A 24,610-nucleotide genomic window follows, 5' to 3' on the forward strand; every position below is an offset into this window, starting at 1 on the left:
ACTTGTTTTAAAATACAGCAAATCTATATTCTCTGCGAACTGGGCACGAGTAACTTGTTTTGAAATACAGCAAAACTATATTCTCTGCGAACTGGGCCCGAGTTACTTGTTTTGAAATACAGCAAAACTATATTCTCTGCGAACTGGGCACGAGTTACTTGTTTTAAAATACAGCATATCTATCTTCTTTGCGAACTGGGCACGAGTAACTTGTTTTAAAATACAGCAAATCTATCTTCTCTGCGAACTGGGCACGAGTAACTTGTTTTAAAATACAGCAAATCTATCTTCTCTGCGAACTGGGCCCGAGTTACTTGTTTTGAAATACAGCAAATCTAGTGAAACAAATTTTTTTTAGTGAAACAAATTTAAAATTTTATCCTTTATTTTACAATCATAATATAATAATATTTATAAGCCTCCGTTTTGAAAGTTTTAAATTTTAATACATTCACATTTCTATTTAAAATTCAATTTTATGTACAAGTCAATAACTGGCCGCCAAAGCCGCGCATTCTTGAAAACAGGATTAACTTGATTATAGTTATACGACTATGTAAATTAAAAACTATCCGTGGTTTTTTCTTTTAAATAAATAAATTATAATTTTACCTAAGTCCAAAGCCAGCTTTGAAAAATTTACTATTAAATCATAATATATCGTCAACTTTAAATATTTACAATGCAACAATTCATTAATCTGTAAACACGCGTACTCCAGCCCCTAAACGCATAAATTGTTATGCGGCGCGGCTCAAGCCGCGCACGCACGTATTATTTTATACTGTTTGCTTTCTAATAAATATCGTGCCAATGTGTACGTCTAAATTGTAAACGTTCATGTTTTGTGTAAAGTGAATCCAATTGGGACTAGTGACAAGGATAAGGACCCAAGTGCCTGTACGGCTTTTTCGGGCCCCTGTGGACCACTACTCTTGAAATCACTCTACAACATTGAACATCTATATCTACTACGTCATTTGGCAATTATTGTCATTAATCTAACTTTCTAATTAATTGCCGAGGGGGAAGAGTAAACGCTTCACATTAAAATTCAATATATTTTTTCAAAACCATCAATACGGTATTAAATATTATGGACAAGTCTATATATCTATTTCGTAGTCATATATTCACATGATTTGCTTTATATTATATTATCTTAATACTGTAATGAAGTACAGTAGGATTTGTGTTTCGAGAAAGAAAGGTTGCGGTCAAATTATTAACAAAAGTAAACAAAAGTCCATCAGGGACTCCGTGGAGTCGAAAAAGGTACACGGCTGCTGTCTGGTGCCGCTAGGCATTTATTGATCAAGATGTTTTATTGTATTGATTTATAATGATTCTATTGTTCGTGACTAATCAAGTTCTAAGTGGAGGTATAAAGTGCTGCTCAAGATACTTCGTCATCTCATGTCCAGTATAATGATTAAGATAGTATACAATGCAGTTTTAGTAGTTGACCCATACAGTTAAGTCCGTCATAACTCACAATCGTTAAGTCGTCGGTCAATTGTCAAAGTCGTTGTGTGTTTATTCGTTGAGATAGCAGTAAGATAAGATGTTACGCGCGCGCGCGTTTAATCCCGTCGACGTGAAATGTGACAATGAAAACGCCATAGAATTATTATTTTCGCGCGTTACGTAGAGTTTACCAGTGTGTAATACTAGTTAACACTGGGTGTACACTGAGTGTAAGTGTAAGTTTCATATACAAGCCGTTGAATATTTCCAATTTTGAGTGTATCGTGAGCATGTTTTACAGTGCGATTGCTCGGTACTAGTGTGTTTGTGTATACATATATATATCATTTGTGGAGTATGGTGTAAGTAATGTTTTTGGTTGGAGTGCAGTGGTTATATGTATGAGAAAAGATATATGGTCATTTTAGTAACTCACATAAATCAGAACTTGAGCTCATTTGTGGCAAAATTAAGCTCACACCAATCAAGTGTATCATGCTTGAATTGCAATTCTCGTAAGGCAATTTTCAATATATTCTTAAACCCGTTTGTCGGAGTATTAAAACTTATCTTACTTGATGTTTGTCGACAGCTGTTCCACATGTAGGATGATTGGTAGATGAATTGTGAGGATGGTTGTGATGTAATGAAATAATCCTCTCGTCGTGGTGACCTGTTAAATGATGAGTACAGTGATAATGGTTCCTCTAACTTATTAATTTTGAATAGTTCTAAGAGACAAGTTTTAATACTTTCAACACTACTATATAACAAATAATTTGAGTTTCAGGAAGCAATGTCAATGGCGGGCCAAAAGGGGCACGAGGCCCTGGCCAGTAAGAAGCTCAAGAAGACTCTAAAGCCAAAGAAGAACTCTGTTATACTTCCTGTATTTGAAGACGGCTCGTGTAAACAGTGTGGGAGTAATGACACTGTGAATGAATCGATTATCTGTAATGTCTGTGATGGGATGTTTCACTCCGCTTGTCGCAAAAAAACCGGTATTCAATTTCCTGACTCCATTTGTACAAATACCTTCCGTGCTAAGGTGAGACCCATGATTGCAGATCAAGCTCGTTGGGGTTATTTTCTATTCGTATGTGAAGATTGCATTTCACTGGTAGATGACACCCGTTCTTCCAAAAACGTTTCTCCACCTGGTCCACCTGTACCATCTGTGGTAGATGCTCCTAAGTCCAACCCTGTGATGAGTCATGATAATGGTGATGATGAAGCTCCTGATATTCTCTCCAAAGTTGAGCATCTGATGAGGGCAAACAACTCTGCCCTTCTGGAATCATTTCGTGAGGAAATGCATAGCATTATTGTCGACAAGCTTGCTCTATGTGCTCCAGAACATTTGCAGGTAGAGCAAGTTTCTAATGTTAACAAAGAAAACTTGCAATCCCGGTCTCCAAGTGCACTGTCCTCTTACAGCAATTTTGCTGAAGCTCTTGTAGGTGGTGCTAGTTCTCCTCAGCCAAGTAAAGTGTCCGCTAACATAAATCAAATTGGCAAGGAAAGTAAAGAGATATTGGTGCTAGATAGTCCCTTTCCTTCTGCTGATATTTCATCTGCTCCAGATGTTCTATCTGAGTTGCTCTATGACACACGATTGATTGCTATGAAAACTAGCCTACTAGATTCACACAAGAAGATAACGCTAGTTTTTCCATCTTCATCTGATAGGCTGAAGGCTAAAAGTCTTATTGAAAACTCTGATGTCATTAAATTACTTGGTTTTCACATCACTCTTTCCCAGAAAGCTCTCCCTAAAGTCACTGTGTCTAATATTCCCAGTCAGATATTCGAAACCATTGAACGCTCTGGTTTGCCCGCTGAAGATTTCCGGTTACAGACTAAAAAAGCTCTTCTAGATATTATTCCCTTGAAAAATCCTGGACTTAAACACTTGCTAGATAATGAGCATTTCTTTGAAATTGTGTACATAAATGTTGGACTAAGGTACACTACTGCTGGGATCAAGGTCTCTCCTCAGATTAGGAACCTATTGACAGGAGACGGCAAAATCTTCATTCTGAATAGTGCTTGTCCTGTAAAGGATAGATTCATCATCAAGCAGTGCTATAATTGTCAGAAGCTCCACCATATTTCCCAAAATTGTCCTGAGAAAGAAACTCTGGTATGTATGTATTGCAGCGGTAGGCATAGAACATCAGACTGTCATTACAAGGAAGACCCTAGCAGACATAGATGTCGCAATTGCAGTCTGTCAAAAGATCCAAGAGTCTCATCTCACTGTAACACTCACCATTCCAGCTCAGAGCAGTGCCCCATCATGCAACAGGCATTGAATCGGTATAAACAAAACATCCTTACTTCAAAAAACTAGCTACAAACTCTAAGTCAGAATGTCAGAGTATGAACTTTGCCCTGTTCAATTGCAGATCCATATGCAATAAAACTGCTGGTGTCATGCAATTGCTTGAAGACTTTGATACTGATATTTGCTGTGCTACAGAAACTTGGCTGAGAAAAGATGACAATGCTAAGTTTTCTGAGATGAAAGAACTTGGATATTCCATTCATAGCCAGCCAAGAGCTGGGCGGGGAGGAGGTGTTGCTGTTCTATATAAGAAAAGTCTTAAAGTGACTCCTCAGAAGTGCAAGCGATTCAAAACGTTTGAGTCTTGTGAATGTACCTTCAAATCATCTTCTGGAGATATACTACGAATTGTTTCAATTTACCGTTCTGGCACCTCCACATCTCAGAGTGCTAACATCCCCCAATTTCTAACTGACTTTGAGCAACTCTTGGTTGATTTAGTAGACAAACCTGGAAAGCCCTTGATCATGGGTGATTTTAATATCCACATTGAAGACGAAAATGATTCAGTTGCACAAAGGTTTAATTCACTACTTAAGTCTTGTGGGTGGGTGCAACAAATTTCAGCTGCAACACACAGAGATGGGGGCATATTAGATCTTGTAATTACCAGGGATGGTTCTTTTACTCACGATTGCATTGAAGTTCTAGATCCTGTCATTACTGATTCTGGCACATCGTCTGACCACTACTTTGTTGCTTTTAATTGCAATGTATCTCCAGCACCCATAGGCACTCTAGAACCAATTACTTACAGAAACATTGCTTGCATAGACCTAGATGCTTTTGTTGAGGACATTCTTAAGTCAAAACTATGTGACACTGATTGCTTCAATGACCTCGATAGTGCAGTTGATATCTATGAGTCTGAGTTGAGCAGTATTTTGGACAAGCATGCTAAAGAAAAAACTTTCATCCCAAGAAAAGATCATAACGCTGAATGGTGGTCTACACACTGTCAACAAGCAAAAGCAATGAGAAGAAAGATTGAGAGACTGTATCAAAAGAATCATGATTGCCCAGATTATAAACGACTGTACAGGAAAGCATCAGAGAGAGCATCCTCAGTCATTGTATCCACAAGAGATCACTTCTACAAAACAAGGTTACAAGATAGTGCAGGTGATGCTAAAAAGACTTATTCCATCGTTAATAAGTTGCTCAATAAAGAAAAAGTTAGTACTACTACACCTTCTTGCTCTTCAAATCTTGAGAGTGCTAACAACTTTGCACAGTTCTTTAAATCAAAGGTCGACAACATATACAACAACATTTATTTAGAACAACAATCCCTTGAAGATTCTCCTAACTCAGATGAATCTGTTCCTCTTTCTAATAGCCCAAAGATAGTACAATTCCGTCATGTGTCTGATGAGGAACTAGTAAGCATCATAAAGAATATGTCTAACAAATTCTGTGATCTTGACCCCATACCTACAAAGATTCTCATCAAGTGTCTCCCAGAACTCCTTCCTCTGATCTCATTTATAGTCAATGAATCATTAGTTAAAGGTGAGTTTCCTATAAAACTTAAGGAGGCTCTCATTCGTCCAAGTTTGAAGAAACGTGGCCTTGACGGTGAATCTCTATCTAACTATAGGCCTATTAGCAATCTCTCATTCTTGTCAAAAATCATTGAGAAGTGTGTATCTATACAGCTCACCAGTTATCTTGAGGATAACAACTTGCTTTCTAAAGTTCAGTCCGGCTATAGGAAGTTTCATAGCTGTGAAACTGCAACAACCAGAATCCATAACGACATCTTGATAACTATTGACAAGAAAACTAAAGTTGTTCTTTTACTTCTTGATTTGAGTGCTGCCTTCGATACTGTCAATCACCCAAGATTAATCAAGAAGCTAAGATCTGCTTATGGCATTACAGGCATTGCTCTTACATGGATCAGGTCCTACTTGGCTAACCGTTCATTTTGTGTCAAAGTCAAGGATTCGTCTTCCTCATCAACTGTTCTTGAGATAGGTGTGCCACAAGGTTCAATCCTTGGCCCCCTGCTATTCATATTGTACACCAAAGATCTTGAGAACATTGCAAGTATGCATGGGTGCTGTATTCATTTGTATGCTGATGACACCCAGCTGTATTTCACTCTTGATTCTGATGACCCATCACAGCTAGAGCACAATATGGAACACTGTATGTCTGATATCAAGAAATGGATGACAAACAATTTCCTTCAACTGAATTCTTCTAAGACTGAAGTCATCGTCATATCCTCTAAATTTGACTCAAAAAATATTCCAGCCTCTCTACAGATTGTTAAGGATCAAGAGCCACATGTTGTTAGTGGAACTGTGAAGAGTCTTGGGCTGTATTTGGACAGTTATCTTTCAATGAGTGATCAGATTACGTCAGTGGTTCAAGCATGTAATATTCAGATCAGAAATTTGTGGTTTATTGCATCAAAACTGTCTATTAACCTTAAGATTCAGCTTGTTCATGCTCTAGTACTCTCTAGAATTGATTATTGCAATAGCGTATATTTTGGACTGAGCTCTTATGATTTAAGTCGTTTACAGAAGGTGCAAAATTCTGCTGTAAGATTTATTTTCGGGAGAGGAAGAAAGGCACACACTACTCCACTACTTAAGAAAGTTCATTTTCTACCAGTTAGATTTAGAATAGATTTTAAGATTGCCCTACTTGCCTACAAGTGTTTAAATAATATAGCTCCTCCTTACTTAAAAGAGTTGATATCTCCTAGGCAGCAAAGTTTTAAAAATGTACGTCTTGATAATGATTATTTTTACCTTAGTTTTCCGCCCTCTCCTAACTATGTAAACACAGAGAAAGCTTTTAGTCACTGTGCAGTTAAAGTATTTAATTCCTTGCCATACGACATAAGATCAGCTGAGTCAGTTACATCTTTCAAGACCAAACTTAAAACATACTTCTTTTCTCTAGCATTTGATTGATTTTGCAGTTACATAGGTAAAATGAACTTGTCATGTCTAATTTTCAATTAAACTAAGCTCAGTTAATGTAAGAGCCGCTTTAGAAAGCACTGAAGTTTATCTCCAGGATTAAATTATATCGAGTTATATGATTTAGCTATAAGGCGGTTTATAAAAGTTGTATTTATTATTATTATTAAGTGTACTTGTACAGATTGTGGACCGTCAACAACCTGTGGGTTTTAAACAAGGGCTTGGAGTGTTCTTTTTGGTAAAAGTCCACCCCCAGTCTTTGCTTATCAACAGGTCGTGTTCGGGCACACGTTTTAAACTTCTCTAGGTAAGCTTCTCTATCCCCAAACAGAATTCTTATACACTTTTTCTGTGTTTTAAAGATAGGTTCAAGTCGGTTATTGCTAATACCACCCCACACAGATATTCCAAATCCTAAATGTGATTCAAATAGAGTATGATATAAATCCTTATAATACTGCTTTGGGACAATGTGTCGTATTCTGCACAGCTTTCCTACTTCGCATTTAAGTTTTGAGTTAAGTGACTGCGTATGTGATTTCCAGTTAAGTTGGTCGTCAATAATAACGCCTAGAAATTTAGCTTCTTGAACTCTTTTAATAACTACATTATTTAAAGTTAGTATGTTCTCGTCATTTTCTACTTCCTCTTTGGCCCGTGAGGGTTTAAAATGAATAAAACAACATTTCTTAATGTTAATATGTAATAAGTTTAGTTTCATATACTTGTACACAAATGATAGAACTTCATTTCCTTTTTCGTATAGTCTTTTGACACATGTGTCTTCTATAAATATGTTAGTGTCGTCGGCAAATAGTATAAACTTTCCTATAATTGATGAGTTACGGATGTCATTAATATAAATAATAAAAAGTAAGGGACCAAGACAGCTCCCCTGCGGCACTCCATAGACTACTGGAAGTTTCTCGGATTCTTCACCTAATACCGAGACATACTGGTATCTGTTCGACAGGTAACTTGCTATAAGGTTATTTGCATTTCCACGGATTCCATAATTTTCTAACTTATGCAGTAACTTTTCATGTGATATTGTATCAAAGGCTTTACTAAGATCAATAAATATTCCAAGAACGTGTTGTTTTTTCTTGAGGCAAGATTCTACGTGGTTCACTGAGTAATTTAGGGCATAACTGGTCGAGTGATTTTTACGGAATCCGTACTGGTTTTCATATAAGGAGTTCTGTGAATGAAAGAAGCTGTATAATCTATTGAATATAATCTTTTCAAATATTTTACCAAACACAGCTAGCGTTGATACAGGTCTATAGTTTTCAAGGAGTTCCTGGTTATCTTTCTTGTAAATGGGACTAATCCTTCCAACTTTAAGGTCATCTGGAAATATGCCATCTTTCATACATTCGTTATACAGTACAGTGAGTAAAGGAGTAACTATTTTAGAGGACTGCTTAATTACATGAATCGGTATGTCACTTGCCTTGCCATTTTTAAGTTCAGATATGATTTTGCTAACCTCGTCTGTTGTGCAGTCATGCATGTAAATGCTGGAAGTGTTTGAAAGCGGTAGATAATCATAGAAACTAGGTATACTGTTTATGTTAATTTGTCCAAGATCATTGTAAGCGGTATTTAGGTCAGAGGCTAATGATACAAAATATTTATTGAATTCGTTTGCTATGATCCTTCTATTTGTTATCTTAACGTTGTCTATGGTGAACAGCGGCTTTATTTCACGCCGCCGTTTACCTCTTATACGATTTATTAGTTCCCAGGTCTTTTTACTATCACCGCTATTTTCAGCAAATTTACCAGAGAAGTATTCTGTTTTCACAGTTTGACGTGTTTTCTTTAGGACTTTTCTGTATTCTTTGTAGATAAGGTAGCGACTACGTTTTAGTGAGCATTCAGGGCACTGGCAAATGCCGCCCTTGTTATCAGTTTCCCCGAGTTTACATTTTCTATTTCTTATCTCAACCCAATTTTCGTACAGTTTATGCTGATTATTAATTGAGCAAATGAGACCGGGAGTTATCCAAGGGTTAACCTGAACAGTTCTCTTAGAGGTTTTCGGGGTCTCTAATTTAAACGATTTTTCGACGCAGTTTTTGTAAGTGTCATGGAATTCAGTAAAGTTACATGGATTGTTTTAGTTTTAAGCTCATCTTCAAGATCCACTAGGAAGCCGTTAACATTTGATTGACAGAAGTCGTAATATTGTTTAAAAGAAGTTTTTTCAGAGTTGACTTCAACATTCCAGTTAAATGTGTTAAAAATAGGTGAGTGATGAGTTATTCGTTCTTTTAGGGTGCCTGAAGTAATCACATTCTCAATATCGTTAGTAATAATGTTATCTATGCAGGATGCTTTACAGCCTGGTTTTTCGTGGGTAACAATAGATATTAACGGACAAAATCCTTTACTGAATAATATTTCTTCATATTTTTGAACATTTTTGTTATCTTTATCATGAAGATCGATATTAAAGTCTCCAGCTATCTTCTCTGCGAACTGGGCACGAGTTACTTGTTTTAAAATACAGCAAATCTATCTTCTCTGCAAACTGGGCACGAGTCACTTGTTTTAAAATACAGCATATCTATCTTCTCTGCGAACTGGGCACGGGTAACTTGTTTTAAAATACAGCAAATCTATATTCTCTGCGAACTGGGCACGAGTAACTTGTTTTAAAATACAGCAAATCTATCTTCTCTGCAAACTGTTTACTTGTTTTGAAATACAGCAAAACTATATTCTCTGCGAACTGGGCTTGAGTTACTTGTTTTGAAATACAGCAAATCTATCTTCTCTGCGAACTGGGCCCGAGTTACTTGTTTTAAAATACAGCAAATCTATCTTCTCTGCAAACTGGGCACGAGTTACTTGTTTTAAAATACAGCAAATCTATCTTCTCTGCAAACTGGGCACGAGTTACTTGTTTTAAAAGACAGCAAATCTATAATCTCTGCGAACTGGGCACGAGTAACTTGTTTTAAAATACAGCATATCTATCTTCTCTGCAAACTGGTTACTTGTTTTAAAATACAGCAAATCTATATTCTCTGCGAACTGGGCCCGAGTTACTTCTTTTGAAATACAGCAAAACTATATTCTCTGCGAACTGGGCTTGAGTTACTTGTTTTGAAATACAGCAAATCTATCTTCTCTGCGAACTGGGCACGGGTAACTTGTTTTAAAATACAGCAAATCTATCTTCTCTGCGAACTGGGCACGAGTAACTTGTTTTAAAACACAGCAAATCTATCTTCTCTACGAACGGGGCCCGAGTAACTTGTTTTAAAATACGACAAAGTTAACTGCTGAATGTTCCCGGTCAAAAATTAATTATAGTTTATATTAAAATATTGTCTATGTTTTACTATAAAGCTGGGAGCCTTGTTGTAAAAAATAGGGTACATGTGAATTGCTATATATTTGGTTTATATATTTATGATAGTCGATATAATATATACTAATTGTGTTCTATTTCAGAATGTACCACAAACATGTTGTCTGTGGGGTTTGATAATTACTTGTAACAACTGGTGTGTTTCATTGCATAGTGATCCAATTAAAGTTAACAAGTGGTAGCAGAGAAGGACGCAATGGCACCCCCAGAGACAGTTAGAGTAACTAGTAATTACAAAGCCCCACCGGCATACAGTGAGGATCAGGACTACTGCAATTGGAAGTTAGACCTGCAGCTGTGGCAAGAGTTCACGGGTTTAGAGAAAAAGAGACAAGGAACTGCGTTGCTCTTAGAATTGAAACAAGGGAAGATAAAGGATACAGTACGATCATTGGGGAAAGATGTCCTAATTGCAGAGGATGCAATAGCGAAGATTTTAAGTCATCTTGACAAAATCTATTTAGAGGACTCAGCTCAAACCTGTTACCGAGTTTACGGTAAGTTTGAAAAATATGTGAGACCAGAAGGGTTGTCTCTACAGAGTTACATATCTGAGTTTGAGAAGTTGCTAGCGGATCTCAGGAGACACAAAATCACTCTTCCTGAAGCAGTCCTGGCCTACAGATTCCTTAACAGCGCTAACCTTCCGTCAGAAAAATACGATCTCGCTTTGGCAACTGTAAAGGATCTTACTTATAAAGATATGTGTGAAACGATCGGGAAAATCTTCTCCGTCCAATCGAACCTTTCCACACCGCCTGCGTCAATATCAGTGAAGGTGGAACATGAGGAATGTAACTATACATACAACTCAACCCCAAGAGGTGGACGAGGAAACTACAGAAGGATGTCAAGAGGACGTGGGAATCATCATCATCCGTATAATCGACAAAAGAGTGCGTATACTGGATGCTATGCTTGTGGCGATAAAAACCATATTGCTAGATGGTGCACAAGCAAGAACAGAGCTTCTTCAAGTTCAACAGATAATGCACAGTATTTCGCACAAGATGGTGCTGAGAATGTTACGGCCATGGAAGCAGAGGGTGCATTCTTAACATTCATGGTGGTGTCTGAATCTGAAGATGTTGTTGAGATTCCTGAAGAGTGCCTGATGAGTGATACGAACCTTGGTTCTCTTGTATATGAGTCATTAGCATGTGCAGTTATTGATTCCGGATGTACAAAGACAGTTGTTGGTAGGAACTGGGTGAATCACTACAGAGAAACTCTGGAAGAAAAACAACTGAAAATGATGGTTAGTGAACCTTGCTCGACGCCTTTTAGATTTGGGGATGGACTCGAAGTCATTTCCACAGAAAAGACTATCATCCCTGGGCGAATAGGAAAGACAGATGTTCGGATAGAAGCAAACATTGTTGAGAAAGAACTGCCGTTGCTTCTCAGTAAAGCATCGTTAAAGAGAGCTGGTGCTGTGTTGGATTTCACAAATGATACAATGAGATTCAGTGGAGATTGTGTTGATTTGTTTGAAACTAAATCAAAGCACTATTGCGTTCCTCTTTGTAATAAAAGACGCATGACCATTGGGCCGCCAGATCGAAAGACCCCACATCTGGTGATGACAATCAGCGAAGAAGGTTTGTTTGGTACTGACGAAAAGGAGATTAGGAGGAAAGTGGAAAAAATCCACAAACAATTCTCACACCCTCCTAGTGATAAACTGAAAACATTGCTGAAAACTGCAGGATTTAAGAGACCAGAATACATGAAAGCAATTGATGAGGTATCCAGCAGTTGTAAAATATGTCTGATGTACAAGAAACCCAAGTCAAGACCAGTGGTGGGTCTCCCAAGAGGAAAGGTGTTCAACGAATGTGTTGCAATGGACCTTAAGAATGTTCCTGGCTCTCCTAATGTGTATATCTTGCATATGATTGATTCGGTGACAAGATATTCAGCAGCTAGAATAATCTACAATAAGAAGAAAGAGACAATCATCCAAGGAATTTGCTCTGGATGGATATCCATCTTTGGAAATCCAAAGAAATTTATGGCTGATAATGGTGGAGAGTTCGCCAATGAGGAGTTTACTGAGATGTGTCAAAGATTCAATGTGGATGTGCAAAATTCAGCTGCCGAGAGCCCTTGGAGCAATGGGATTGTAGAACGTCATCATAAGATGCTGACAGAGATGATGGTAAAAACGAAGGAAGATTCAAAATGCAACTGGGAAGTTGCATTGTGTTGGGCACTAAGTGCGAAAAACTCCATGCAGATGTTTGGTGGGTTTTCTGCAAATCAGTTGACAATGGGCCGTAACCCTTCACTTCCGAATGTCATCGATGATAGACTGCCAGCTTTAGAAGAAACAACGGTGAGTAAAACCGTGGCTGATAATGTTAATGCAATGCACAGTGCAAGGCAAGCATTTGCAAAGTGTGAAAGTAGCAACAAGATACGTAGAGCTCTGCAAAGCCAAGTTCGGACAAGCAATGATGAGTATTATAGCAACGGTGAAAAGGTGATGTACAAGAGAAAAGGATCTGCAAAATGGAGTGGGCCAGGTGTTATACTGGGGAGAGACATTACTCATTTATATATTTTAAAGCATGGAAATCAGTATTATAAGTGCAGTGCATGTCATCTAACCAGGGATACAACAACAGGATATCCCATTACCTCAGAGTCAGTTGTTGGGCAACCTAACCCGAGTATTGTATCAAGTTCACCAAAATCCCCATTAGAGACGCAGAGAAATTTCCTAGAGGATCAACCATCTTGCTCTATGGAAACAGCAGTTTCTGTACCGGAAACAGAAACATTGCCTCAAAGTGAGACAACAGCAACAATCAGACCTCAGCACAAATCAGGACTTCCTAAAGCAAGAAGTCACGTGGAGTTTCTTCCAAAGTATCCAGAGGAGGATGGTGAGATCTGGCATAAAGCTTATATCCATAGCCGTGCGGGAAAATCAACTGGCAGTTACAAAAACTGTGTAAATATTCAACTTGATGGTGAGGAGAGCATCCAATGTGTGGATTGGTATGAGCTTGCTGTGAATTGGAGAGATGACCTGTCACCAGAAACAGAAGAAGAGGTGTTGCTGTCCAGTGTGAGTATGTATGACCAAGCAGTTGTAGATGCCAAGCTAGCAGAGCTTGAGAAGTTCAAAGTAAACAAGGTTTACGTGGAAGTTGATGCAAACGAACAGTCCAATGTTGGTGTTCGTTGGGTAATTACAAAGAAAGCAGAAGGTTCTGTTAAAGCTCGTTTAGTGGCACTTGGTTATCAAGAAAATAGTAGCAACATACGAAAGGACTCCCCAACATGTAACAGGGACTCTATAAGACTGCTCCTTACAATAGTTGCAACAGAAAGTTGGAAGTTACAACACATCGATGTTCAGGCTGCCTTCTTGCAAGGCAAGAAGATTTCAAGAGATGTCTTCATTATTCCTCCGAAGGAAGCTGAAACGAGGAAAATCTGGAAACTGAACAAATGTATTTACGGGTTAGTAGATGGACCTAGAATGTGGTATGTTGAGCTTCGTGATACTCTAGTGAAGTTAAATGTTGTGGTATCGTCATATGATGAGTCATTCATGTTCTGGTATGATGAAGGAAAACTCGAGGGTATCATTGCTGTGCATGTTGACGATCTGATGTTCAGTGGAAGCAAGAAGTTTGAAAGGGAAGTTATTGGGGAACTGAAGAAGAAGTTTCGTCTAAGTACGGAGGTCGAAGTTGAATTTGCTTATACTGGTCTTGATGTAAAGCAAACACAATCTGGAATTCTGGTATCACAACTGGGGTATGCAGACCAGATTTCAAGAATAGAGATCGACCCCACCCGAGTGAATCGAAATACGCTCCCAATCAACGAGAAAGAAAAGCAACAACTGAGAACTGTGTGCGGACAGTTGTTGTGGGTATCAACACAGACACGGCCAGATGTAGCTTATGCTACATGTTTTGCTAGTAATTCTGTGACTGAAGGGACCATCGCAGATTTGAAAATGGTAAACAAAACAGTAAAGTTCTTAGAAAAGAATCCTCTAACACTCAGGTTTAAGAAACTACTGTTGCCTGAGTCAGTCTTAGTGGTTTTCTGTGATGCATCGTATGGAAACTTGAAGGATGGTAGCTCTCAGGGAGGCTTCATAATTTTCCTTGTTTCGCTTACAGGAAAATCTTGCCCCATTACATGGCAGAGTAGAAAAATCCGGAGAGTATGTAAAAGTACTTTAGCAGCGGAGAGTTGGGCAATGATCGAAGCAGTGGAAACATGTGAGTTGATCCAAGCTCAGCTGAGTGAGATCATGTTATCTGGAAAACTTGATGTCATTGTAATGACTGATTGCAAGTCTCTACATGATGCTATCCAAACCTCGAAAAATGTTGATGACAAGGGATTGAGGATACCAATAGCTTGCCTGAGACAGCGAGTGAACAATAGTGAAATGACAGTTCGTTGGATTTCAACAAAGAAACAGCTTGCAGATTGTTTGACTAAAGCTGGAGCTCCAACTTCACTGCTACGGGAGGTATTGTCGTCAGGAGAATTTGACAATGAACTGTTTAGAATTGTATTCCAATAATAAACATTGTATTCAAAGTTTTTAATATTGTGTGTGAAGGATTTTAATAATCTTAATAATTTGAAACTTAAAGAAGTTAAAAGAGTGAATATATTGGTATTTGTGATTTATATAATGTGCTCGTTTAAAAGAGTGAATATATTGGTATTTGTGATTTATATAATGTGCTCGTTTAAAACGATTTTCTATTACATGTTGTGCATGTATCCACAAAGAGGGAAGTTATATTTAGAAAGATTATAGTCTTTCTTGTGACACCTTTATTTTATATTTAATATTTTAAATCTTTCAAAGCCTTTTTAAGAAAGAACGGGAGATTGTGAATTGCTATATATTTGGTTTATATATTTATGATAGTCGATATAATATATACTAATTGTGTTCTATTTCAGAATGTACCACAAACATGTTGTCTGTGGGGTTTGATAATTACTTGTAACAACTGGTGTGTTTCATTGCATAGTGATCCAATTAAAGTTAACATTACATACCATTACTTGAAAGTCGTTATTTCGGAGTGAGCAACCATTTTGTTGACTAGCGAATCTAAATTGAAATAGTCGAATATCACTCAATTTCAGTTGCAGGTCGTCATCCTTAAAATTAGAGAGCAAATAATTTCATTTTGTACTCGACTTAAGTCAATATAAATAGAAATTACAGCAATTTGAAGTAACAGCATATCAAGCTATATCATACATATTACATAATTATGAAAGCCTCGCAAAGATCTCGATTAAATCTGTAAACGTACATTTAACGGTAAGATATGTAGATAGCGCGCAATAGTTGCGCACGCACAAAACCAATATGGCTGCCACACAAAGCAACAAACTGTAACAAAAACGAAAATTGTGAATTCAACCAGCTTATTCTTTATTATCCAACGCGACATTGGTTTGGGCGCATTATCGACACGTTTTAAATGCGCGGAACATTTTTGTGCGCGGCACTAGCATTTTAAATTTTCAAAATTTAAATCATAGCCAGAGTTATGGTTATTTTTCAAAACAAATTTTGAGGCAAATTTTACGTGTAAATTATCCATTTTTTATTCATGATCACTCATAGTTCGAACAATTTTCCTTGGATTGAATTGAACTCTTCGATATTCGATTATTGAGACAATTATCTAAAGAAGAAGATTACTTTAAAACTAAACATACGTAATTTGACTTAACATGAAGCTTGAGGAGATTTTAAAAGTGAAATTCAATCATTTTGTGCGACGTATGAAGCCCGCGGCGTTCGCTGGGGTGATAACCATTGAACCAAAAGCCAAAATAAATTTTTTCAAAAATATTGTCTTTTCTCAATATTTCAGATGACGATTAATTACGTTACAGTTTAATTGACGATGTCAATCCGTCGAGATCGTTGCTCTGCGAAGCAGAGCAACGATCGACGATGCAAGAATGCTAGTTTGCGCGGCGAAGTCCTCCAAGTTACAGTGCACTTTTTGAACACATGATATTTTGAACATTTTCTCTTAATGGCCCTGATGAATGACTATTTGAAATAGGAGGTGCACGATAAAAATAAACTTGCTCGGATTTTAAAAATTTTTGTACCACTGTTTTCTAGAGATTGTGAGAATTTCCACAATACCAAATTTGTCATACCTTTTTGGAAAGATCAGTGAGTTTCGCCTAGGTGCCATATTTGATAGTGCGCGGCTTTTGGAGCAAAAGTAGCTGTAAAAGTCGCGTAATTTGACCAAATTCGTCCAAATTTGACCATTTTTGTCGTATTATTCGGATTTATCTTCAGTTCCTTAAATGAGATCATTCTGGAAATTGGCGACGACCTTCCAATAGGGCTTTCACAACTGTCCGAAAAATTTGGTGGATATCGGAGTTGATATAGTGATCAAAATGGGGCAAAATACGCTACTTTTAGCTGTAACATAATGTTTGATGGTTGGATATGCTTTAAATTTTTCGGACACTTTCCTTGTAAGTCTTTAAGTAAGCTTACCAATTTTTGTTGCAATTGGAAGTCGGGAAGGATACTCAATATCTATTTGTTTGAAGAAAATTGTGCTGGCCGAAATTAGCGCTAAAAAACCATCCTACAGTCGGCACGCGCGGCTCACTGTCGATGGCGCACTACCTATTTGAAACCTTAACCCTCTAATATGATCCCAACCCTAATAGAAGAGGCTCTTACGGGCAAAAAGACGTGTTTTCTGCTACGAGTTTAGAGACCTAACCGCTAATTGGACACAATAGTATGATGTCTAAGGATCGATAATATGTTAAGAAGTATAAATTTGGCCTTATTAGTCACGTGCTATACCAATGCGCGTTTTAAACTTTGACAGTCTATTACTCTAAGGCAAATAGATCAGAGCAAATAAGATCACATTATTTTTTGTTTGGTGTGAAAATATGAGCTAGAACGGACATAATCTCGCAGAGTTATAGCTGTTTGAAATTTATGATGAACGCGCGGGTGCCAATTGATAACAACTAAATGCTTTTGCGCGTAGTGCGCGTCGAAAATTTGGCAAAACGCTTGCGGAGTGACAATATTCAAACTTCGATAAAGTATATGAAGTGGGTACTTCTCGGAAAGGAAACATTTAGGCAAACACGATGTGACTATTTTTGGATTGATTTAATACAACTGCAAAAAAATATTCAAACTTCAAGCAAAAAAGTCAAAATTTTTACCACTTTTTTGCATTTTTACCCCCTAAAAAATAGAGGGATTTTTCAAATTTTTATATCATCTTGTGCGGCTGTGTTATAGCTATCTCCATGCAAGTTTTGCCGACATGCCAACAAAATTAACTTGCTCAAAATATCAAAAAACATGGTTTTTTTGGCCTATTTTTGGCCCAAAAATCGGTTTTTTGCAATTTTACCCCCAAAAAGTCAGTCTAATCATCTTAAAACTACTTTTGATCGATTCTACGGTCAAAAATACGTCTAGTAAGGTGTATCTGGGGTCCTTAGCGTATCGAGCAGACAATGCCCGTAAGAGCCTCTACTATAATAAGTATTACCAAATACCAAACTAAAACATATACTGAAACCCTAACCTTAACGAAAAATGGTACAAACTTCCTTATATTGTCATATCAAGTGATCGAAACAGTTTTTCGACGATATCCCCCTAGAGGAGCAATTTAACTTTTTGTCATGAGGGGTAATTTGGATTCAGCATTTGAAAATACATCGATTCAAATTAGTTACAACGAAGTGCGCGGCTCCCCTGTATCGTCAGGACGATAATTACCATAGTGAAACAACCGTGTGAAACCATAATGAAACGACCGTGGGGTCGCAACGTGATACAAAATTCTTCACAGCTCGGTGAGGCCTAATTAAAATAGCGCATTAAATACCGTATCTCACCGCGATCTAACGAAGGTTGCGAGAAGCATGATTGAATATATGCGAGAAGCACTATTGGTTGTAGCGCGATGCACTACTGGGTCGCGCCGCGCATCAAATAATTCTTCTCGCAACCAATTCGGTAGATCGGCGGGATGCACCACTGTGCCTCACCGAGTTGCGAAGGATTGACATCGTGAATCAAGCTTATTTCAAATTTCAATTGGACAAAATCACAGCAATGATATTCGAAAAGATTGAAAATGTCAATCAAAGTCATTTTAAATGCGTTTATGCTAGCCATTGTTTCGTTGTTAAAGATTTAATTTTGATTACGTACAAATTTATTTTTCATAAAATTATAAACACGAGAGCTTATTATATGTTATAATTTCATCATGCCATTTGACTGTCAATAAAGGATGCAATTCAAATTTGTATTAAAACTTATTTCGCTTTTGAGATGAAACTTAACTCTATTTCGTAATAACTTATGTCCTAGTGATACTCTTTAGCACACACACGTCACACATTTTAATGTACTGTAATTAAAAGTACATCGTCACAAAACATTTAAAGTTTAAAGTTAGGGATGAGGGATCATTAATTAATCAAATGTTTGAATAACACTAAGTCACAGTTAAGTTTTCTGAAAATGCTTTACTATTTTTCCACAGCGAAATAGGCTCATTGCAGTTCTGTCTTCCCCCTACTATTAATGTAAGTTTTGTATTGACCACATTCACTTACTTGCTGCATTTTGCCATTCTGTTCCTTCTAGGCTGCTAGTATGGCAAGTGAAACTGTCCTGATTAAAGGTACTCTGAGCTAAAGTATAGGCAACCACCCCTGAAATAATGTACATATATAGAGTTCAAGTTTTTGTGCGGAAAAAATGTTGAGAATTTTACCCATGCAAAGCTCTTGGAATAATTCATTGTACACCCTTCCTCTCAATCTAGAAGCTTCTCCACTTCCACAATAAAGCTTCCCTCCTTCCCACCGTGAATTTTCCTCGCTTTCACTGGGAATTTTCTTCTCTTCCCACCTTTGTACCGCCATCCCAGGGGGGCGCCTAATCGTCGTTTGAATGTGGGCGCCAACAGGCAACGTTGCGCCACTGCTTCCCCAAGAAAATAACAATTTCAAGAAAACAACAAGTTTATTTAGTATCAATTAAAGCAGGAAAAAAAAGTATTTATACAACTAGCACGAACTTAAGACCAGATACCTTAGCTTAAATTAGGGGACTTAGAGTAGTATGAGAGTGACTAGAAGGTATATATACCTTGAACAAAAATACAGGGTGATACAGAATCAGAGAGTGCAGACCGTAAAGTTTACGCACCCACCCTTGCCTCCTGAATTCTTGACATTAATGCAAACTTGGTCGTTTATACTCCAAGAAGCTAACTCCTACTTTATGTCAGGAGTTAGCTTCATTCAATAATAACAATATCAATATAATAAATATCAATATCAGACTAAACTATCGAATAAATTATCAAATATTAGTTATTAATTCGTTCTGATTAAAAATTTATAATTCAAGATATTTAATAATTAAAACATTATAAGTGGTTAAAAATGCCCCAAAATCTATCTGAGAGTTTTTAGTCTAGAGCACAATCATGATTGTAATAGTAAGTGTCATGTGTGCCGCTGCAATTATATTGCTCTTTCCCTTTTCCACTGGGGAGCTGCTTTTCTTCCCACTAAAAAGCTTCATCTCTTTCCACCAGGAACACAACCCCTATATAGAGGTTCTTTTACCTTAAACATTTCTTTCAAAAATAGAGTGAACAGTTTACTAGGACATAAAGTTCGTTCTCAATAGGCTTAAGCCCTTTACTGTAGAAGGAGTAAGTGCACCACCTATCTTCTCTTGGCACAATAAATATCTTAATTATTGTTTCACCTTCTTTTATTGCCCAAGGAATGGCATTTTCATTTGGAAATACCTCAACTGCTGCTCCAACCTCAACCACCAGCTTGTTTGGTAACACTGGTACTGCCAGTAATCTTTTCGGTACCAAGACTGCAGGCACTCCCCCTTCCCTTCTTGGTGGCAGGTTTGTAATTTTTTAGAATCATCAAAAGATCAATAAAAAGATGAATATTGTCGTTGTTATTCAATTATGGAAGAATATTTAAGTAAAAATGTAATGAAATTTTTGTTGGAAATATTTGCACTTTTAACACGCTAACGTTTTCTTAGCTCAACCACTTCTACCCCAACTGCTGGAACTTTATTCGGAGTCAATCCTTCAGCTGCTCCTGCTGCACCTGCAACTGGCTCAACAGGTTGATATATAAATTATAAACTCAATCTTACAAAACTTTTGGGGATACTTGACCTATATTATTTAAGCCAAATGTTGGCACTTTATTCCCCCTCCCATCTGTGAGCCACTTTACACAGCTACAGAGTAGGAATCATACTAACATAGGCTTTATAGATTCCTTTTGTAGACATAGACTGAGGCTGGCTCACATAATTCAACATGTTTATGATTCGTTGTGTATTAAATTAAAAGGAGACATCTGTCAGAGCTAGTTACCTCGTGTATCCTTGTTATCTTGCTTTAATTTCCTCTATCTTCCAGGTTTATTTGGGAATTTATCTGCGGCCAAGCCAGCAACAGCAACAAGTACAACCTCACTATTCGGTAACAACTCACTTGCAGCAGCTCCTGCTGCCTCAACTGGTTCAACCTTAACCCTTGGTGGAACAGCTCCCAGTTTATTTGGCAATACCAACACTCCAGCCAGTTTAGCTGCACCTGCACCCAGCCTATTTGGCACACCTGCACCTGCACCCGCTGCTGCACCGGCTCCTAAAGATGATGCAGTTACGTTGGGTGGAATAAAGTCAGATAATGCTAAAAGTACAGGACCAAAAGCTTGGAGAAACGAAACTGTGCCTGAGCCTGTGTGTAAGCTGGTGGACGAAATGAAAAAGTTTCTGAAGGAGCAGAAAGAATTGAAGGATGAGATAAGCCGGTTCTCTCCAGCTTCAATTGATAAAGTTAAAGAAGAGGTAGAGATCAATAGAATACAACGACTTTCTTTCTTCAACAGCACTCAATTTCAGATTTAGGATATTAGGAAACTCTGCTTAGCTTTGCTCAATTTTCTGTTAATCGTAAAGTATATACCAAATATTTTGATTTCGTTGAGAGGGATTCCGGATCTTAAGACTTGCTTTATTATCACAGGTTGAGTTTTTAATAAAGAATGCAAGATATTTGTCTCAAGCAGTTGTAGCTGACACAGTTGCCGTTGCAAATCTGAAGAATTCCGTTATTGAAGAACTCAAAAATTGCGAGGTAACTTCATTTAATTTGAATTCAAAATGATTCAAATTTAATTTGTTTTCCTATTTTAAAGGTCAAGGTAACTTTTTGCTAGTGTATCTGGATCATTGAAAATGAAAACTACTATGAAAATGAAAATTACTATGCACACTGTACTTTTACTGAAGTTCAACACGAGATATAAACCAAAGTTAAATAATTCATGAAATTTTAGGTCGCCCAAAGAACAAGAGACTCCACAAACCTCCCATTAGAAATGTCACTTCCTATGGAATACTTCTACAAACGTGTTAATCAGTTTGAGGAAGCTATCCAAACCTACAAAGTTCAGGTAATAATTTAACAATTTTGATTTTTTCGCTAGTTGAAAGAGTGATCAATGAAGTGATGAGTTGGAAAAACTGTTCTCAGCGTTTAAGGTTTTCTAAAAGATAAGTACATTTTTCCAACATTTTTACTTCTTAATATGATAGCTTCTAAAAATAGAAACTACCTCCAGATTGACGAGATCGAGAGCGTGATGACTTGTGATCACAGCGTGGTTTCAACAGCTAACATTGGAGCTATGCTGAACAGAATGCAGCAGATATTCGTAGCTTTAGCTAGCAAGCTTCACTCGTTACACGAGGACATCAAAATACAGAAAGATTTTTATCTCAACTATCGAAAAGTAAATATCATGTCGGGATTATAATGTAAACGTACGTGCTTGTAGCATTAGATGGCGCTTCAAGTGCAAATGTTTTTAAAGATATCGTGCTTATCAAAGCAAGATTTGCTTCACAATATTAGTGGGGGGGGGGGGTGTCACGTCCGTCTATGTCCGCTTGTCTCATAGAATCCAAAAAGGACAGGACATAGGCGGACATAGGCGGACATAGACGGACATAGGCGGACATAGGCGGACATAGACGGACATAGGCGGACATAGGCGGACATTAATGGACACCTAAATTGCTAAATAGAATGTTCAATTTTTGCTGTTATAGGGGGATCATGTTTTTTGTCCGTTCGGTACCCTATATTTTCAAAACGGACAAAAAATAGAGCGGACAAAAACGGACAAAAATGGACAAAAACGGACAAAAATGGAAATAACATTTAGGTGCTTCCTCCTACTCTTCCTCCTCCTCCCCCTGGGTCTTCCTGATCTTCCTCAGTCCTCTTCCTCCTCCCCTCCTCAGTCCTCCTCCTACTCCTCCTCCTCGTCCTCAGTCCTCCTCATCAGTCCTCTACAGTCCTTCTCCTCCCCAGTCCTCCTCCTCCTCCTGAGTCCTCCTCCTCCTGAGTCATCCTCCTCAGTTCTCCTCCTCCTCCTCCTAGGTCCTCCTTCTGGGTCCTCCTCCTCCTGGGTCTTCCTGATCCTTCTCCTCCCTCTCAGTCATCCTCCTCAGTCATCCTCCTCAGCCATCCTCCTCAGCCATCCTTCTCAGCCATCCTCCTCAGTACTCTTTAGTACTCTTCAGTACTCTTCAGTCCTAAAAATGTTTGTCCGCTAATGTCCACCAATGTCCGCTAATGTCCACCAATGTCCATCCAAGTCCGCCAATGTCCGTCCGGGTCCGCCAATGTCCGTCCGAGTCCGCCAATGTCCGTCCGAGTCCGCCAATGTCCGTCTGAGTCCGCCAATGTCCGTCCGTGTCCGCCAATGTCCCAAAAAACACGTCCGTTGTCTCATAGAATCCAAAAAGGACAGGACATAGGCGGACATAGACGGACATGACACCCCCCCATTAGTTGAACTAACTTAGTTTAATCTTGCTCAGGTAATCTACAGAGACGACACTAACATATTCGAGATAAGGAGGAAAGGAAGACTGGTTTCCCAGGTGTGCCCAACTCCTTTCTCAGATACAACCAACATGCTACCCTCCTCCTTCAGCCAGGTAAACATTGGGACACAAAGTATATGATGGAAAGTCTAGAACAGTCTAGAACAGTCCAATTTTTATGCTTCCATCGAAATTGAATTATTTGATTGGTTGACAGTTTGAGGTCAATCGGCTCATGATACATTGTTTTACTTATTCCCCCCATCATTGAGAGACTTAGAGATTTTAACAGATAGTGCAGTGGTTATGATTACTGGCATGTATACCCAGCTGAAGTATAGGTATATTTTACAAGGAATATAATTGAATTTGTAAATTGTAACTCTGTTTCCCCAGATGAGCACGATAAGTTCTACACTTCCACAAAACACAACTCTAACGTCCTCCAGCCTGTTCAACAAGACTGCACCTAGTTTCAATACCAGTTTCAACACCACATCAACACTGTCGACTACTCCTAAACTCGGAATCAAAAAGAAGAGATGAAAGGTCCTAAGCGTTGTGATGCTATAGATCTCACTATAAGTTTTGTTTTGGTTGAACTGATTGACTATTGATAATAATGATACGGAATTTGTGACTTTGAGTTCGTTTATTTGTACACTAAATTCATTCGGCTTTAATCAAGGGTTTATTTCTATTAATAATTTGGGGTTGAAAGATCATTTAGATGTTGGAAATGGGAAGTTTAAGTGGGGAGACATCTTTCAAGATTTTGTCGACTGGTATCGACATTTTAACACTTTATAAGTTCAATTTTAACATATTTATTTTACACATTATATAAATTGACATCGCATTCTCTGAATGATTCTCGTTCTTTACTGCTTCACTCAAGCTCATGTTCTTGAACAACCTTTAGAATTCATTATAATGAACAGAAAAAGAACATTCCAAACTTTTCAATGCAATGCTTGTTAAAGTTGCTTATTACTACCATTCTATCAGCTAGTGCTGAGTAGCACATCGTGGAATTAGACATATCTTCAATACACTACTACACTACTACACTACTACACTACTACACTACTACACTACTACACTACTACACTACTACACTACTACACTACTACACTACTACACTACTACACTACTACACTACTACACTACTACACTACTACACTATACATTATACTATACACAGTACACTATACACAGTACACTACACACTGTACATTATACTATACATAGTACACTATACACAGTACACTACACACTGTACACTATACACAGTACACTATACATTACACACTACACACTATACACTACCTAGTGTTGAGTATGCAGTATTATCACATTACCCGCTGTGTGCGTCCTTAAAATTGTCCTAAAAGTACCCATTTCCTGTTTCATTCAATATGTGGCTAATTATTATAATATAGAGGTTGTGCGACTTTGTTTTACACGTGACAGTG

General features: G+C 37.9%; 2 protein-coding genes across 2 annotated transcripts; both read left to right on the forward strand.

Moving 5' to 3' along the window:
• The first annotated feature begins 2,225 nt into the window (after window positions 1-2,225).
• On the forward strand, window positions 2,226-24,610 carry LOC134825736 (nucleoporin p58/p45-like). The gene is made up of 9 exons (XM_063837944.1): window positions 2,226-2,249; window positions 19,981-20,118; window positions 20,265-20,350; window positions 20,653-21,086; window positions 21,265-21,375; window positions 21,578-21,694; window positions 21,863-22,033; window positions 23,130-23,249; window positions 23,532-24,610. The coding sequence occupies exons 2-9, from the start codon at window positions 19,985-19,987 to the stop codon at window positions 23,679-23,681; spliced, it is 1,323 nt and encodes a 440-aa protein (XP_063694014.1). The 5' UTR covers window positions 2,226-2,249; window positions 19,981-19,984; the 3' UTR covers window positions 23,682-24,610.
• Window positions 10,341-14,705, forward strand: LOC134825738 (uncharacterized). The gene has a single exon (XM_063837946.1). The coding sequence runs from the start codon at window positions 10,341-10,343 to the stop codon at window positions 14,703-14,705; it is 4,365 nt and encodes a 1,454-aa protein (XP_063694016.1).

Source organism: Bolinopsis microptera, unplaced genomic scaffold (genome assembly GCF_026151205.1).
Source record: "Bolinopsis microptera isolate Bmic1 unplaced genomic scaffold, MBARI_Bmic_1.0 sca48, whole genome shotgun sequence".
In the NCBI taxonomy this organism is placed as follows: domain Eukaryota; kingdom Metazoa; phylum Ctenophora; class Tentaculata; order Lobata; family Bolinopsidae; genus Bolinopsis; species Bolinopsis microptera.